At 39.7% G+C, this 1,049-nt stretch overlaps 1 protein-coding gene across 1 annotated transcript in view; it reads right to left on the reverse strand.

Annotated features, from left to right (window-relative positions):
• Positions 1-1,016: 1,016 nt before the first annotated feature.
• The window catches only part of LOC103199437 (UDP-glucuronosyltransferase 1A3-like), a 1,318-nt gene continuing 1,285 nt past the window's right edge, over positions 1,017-1,049 (reverse strand). Inside the window, 1 exon segment of the mRNA XM_007943731.1 lies at positions 1,017-1,045. Coding sequence (XP_007941922.1) covers positions 1,017-1,045 — 29 coding nt within the window.

Consider the following 1,049-nt stretch of genomic DNA (forward strand, 5'->3'; position numbering starts at 1 on the left):
TATGTAGTCATCCTCTATTTTTGCACACCACTGATTTTCTTACTTCAACCTGGTCTTTGGATATTAACCAAATGATAAGTGAAGACTGGATGTATAATTTAACCTTAAATAAATAGACTGTATATAGGAAAAAGCAAACCATGTAGGATAGATAGCCTGTGGTTTGATGAAAAAGAAAAGATGAAATTTGGAGTCCTTTACAATAAGGCACATATTACTCAAAAGAAGCACAGTTGTAAGACTAAAAGAACCATAACAAATCTAGAGTCATAGAAGTTAATATAAAATAAGTGAATATGACATGAATGAGATGAATGTTTCAATTAAAAAATGAGTCATTTAGTGAATTAAGAAACAAAATTCGGCACCCAAGAGTCCTATTGAAACCAACAAAACCCAAACAACAGTGTTACTATACAATGTATCTGAGATAATTGGTAGAGCAGTAACTCTCGCCATGGAAACCTGGGCTTGGTTGGGATGTGATGGTGTGGGATTGCTTGGATGGTGTCAGCCCCTCCTAACAAACACTTTCCCTTTTAAGTTCCCTTCTCTTCATCGCTATCGCTACCTTTATTGGGTTCTCAGGCTCGGTGGCTTGCTGCCTAAGGCATTTTGACTGCTAACCAGAAGGCTGATGGTTCAAATTCATCTGCCACTCCTCAGAAGGAAATTGGGCAATCTACTTTTGTAGTGATACCGCCTCAGAAACCCAAGAAGGGGTTGCTATGAGTCAGATGCAACTCAAAGGCAGTGAGTTTGGTTTTTTGGTTTTAACCCCACCACCATCTTTTGATGATCTCACCATCCCAAGTAGAAGACCCATTCAACATACTACGTTCATAATGCCTTCCCAAACCTACTATGTCCCCACCTTCTACACCAAATGCCAATTCCTGGCCAGCCCACAACCTGTCAGAAAAATTCCACCTCTGGAATGTTGGACTCAATGATTTCTTTCTCAGATAACATGACCCCAATCTTCCCTCACTGGAGTTGTCTCACTTCCATTTAACTTATTCAGCATCTTTGGCAATCCTCCATCCTTT

The sequence above is a fragment of the Orycteropus afer genome, unplaced genomic scaffold, assembly GCF_000298275.1.
Source record: "Orycteropus afer afer isolate SDZICR_OR568_19922 unplaced genomic scaffold, OryAfe1.0 scaffold00006, whole genome shotgun sequence".
Lineage (NCBI taxonomy): Eukaryota > Metazoa > Chordata > Mammalia > Tubulidentata > Orycteropodidae > Orycteropus > Orycteropus afer.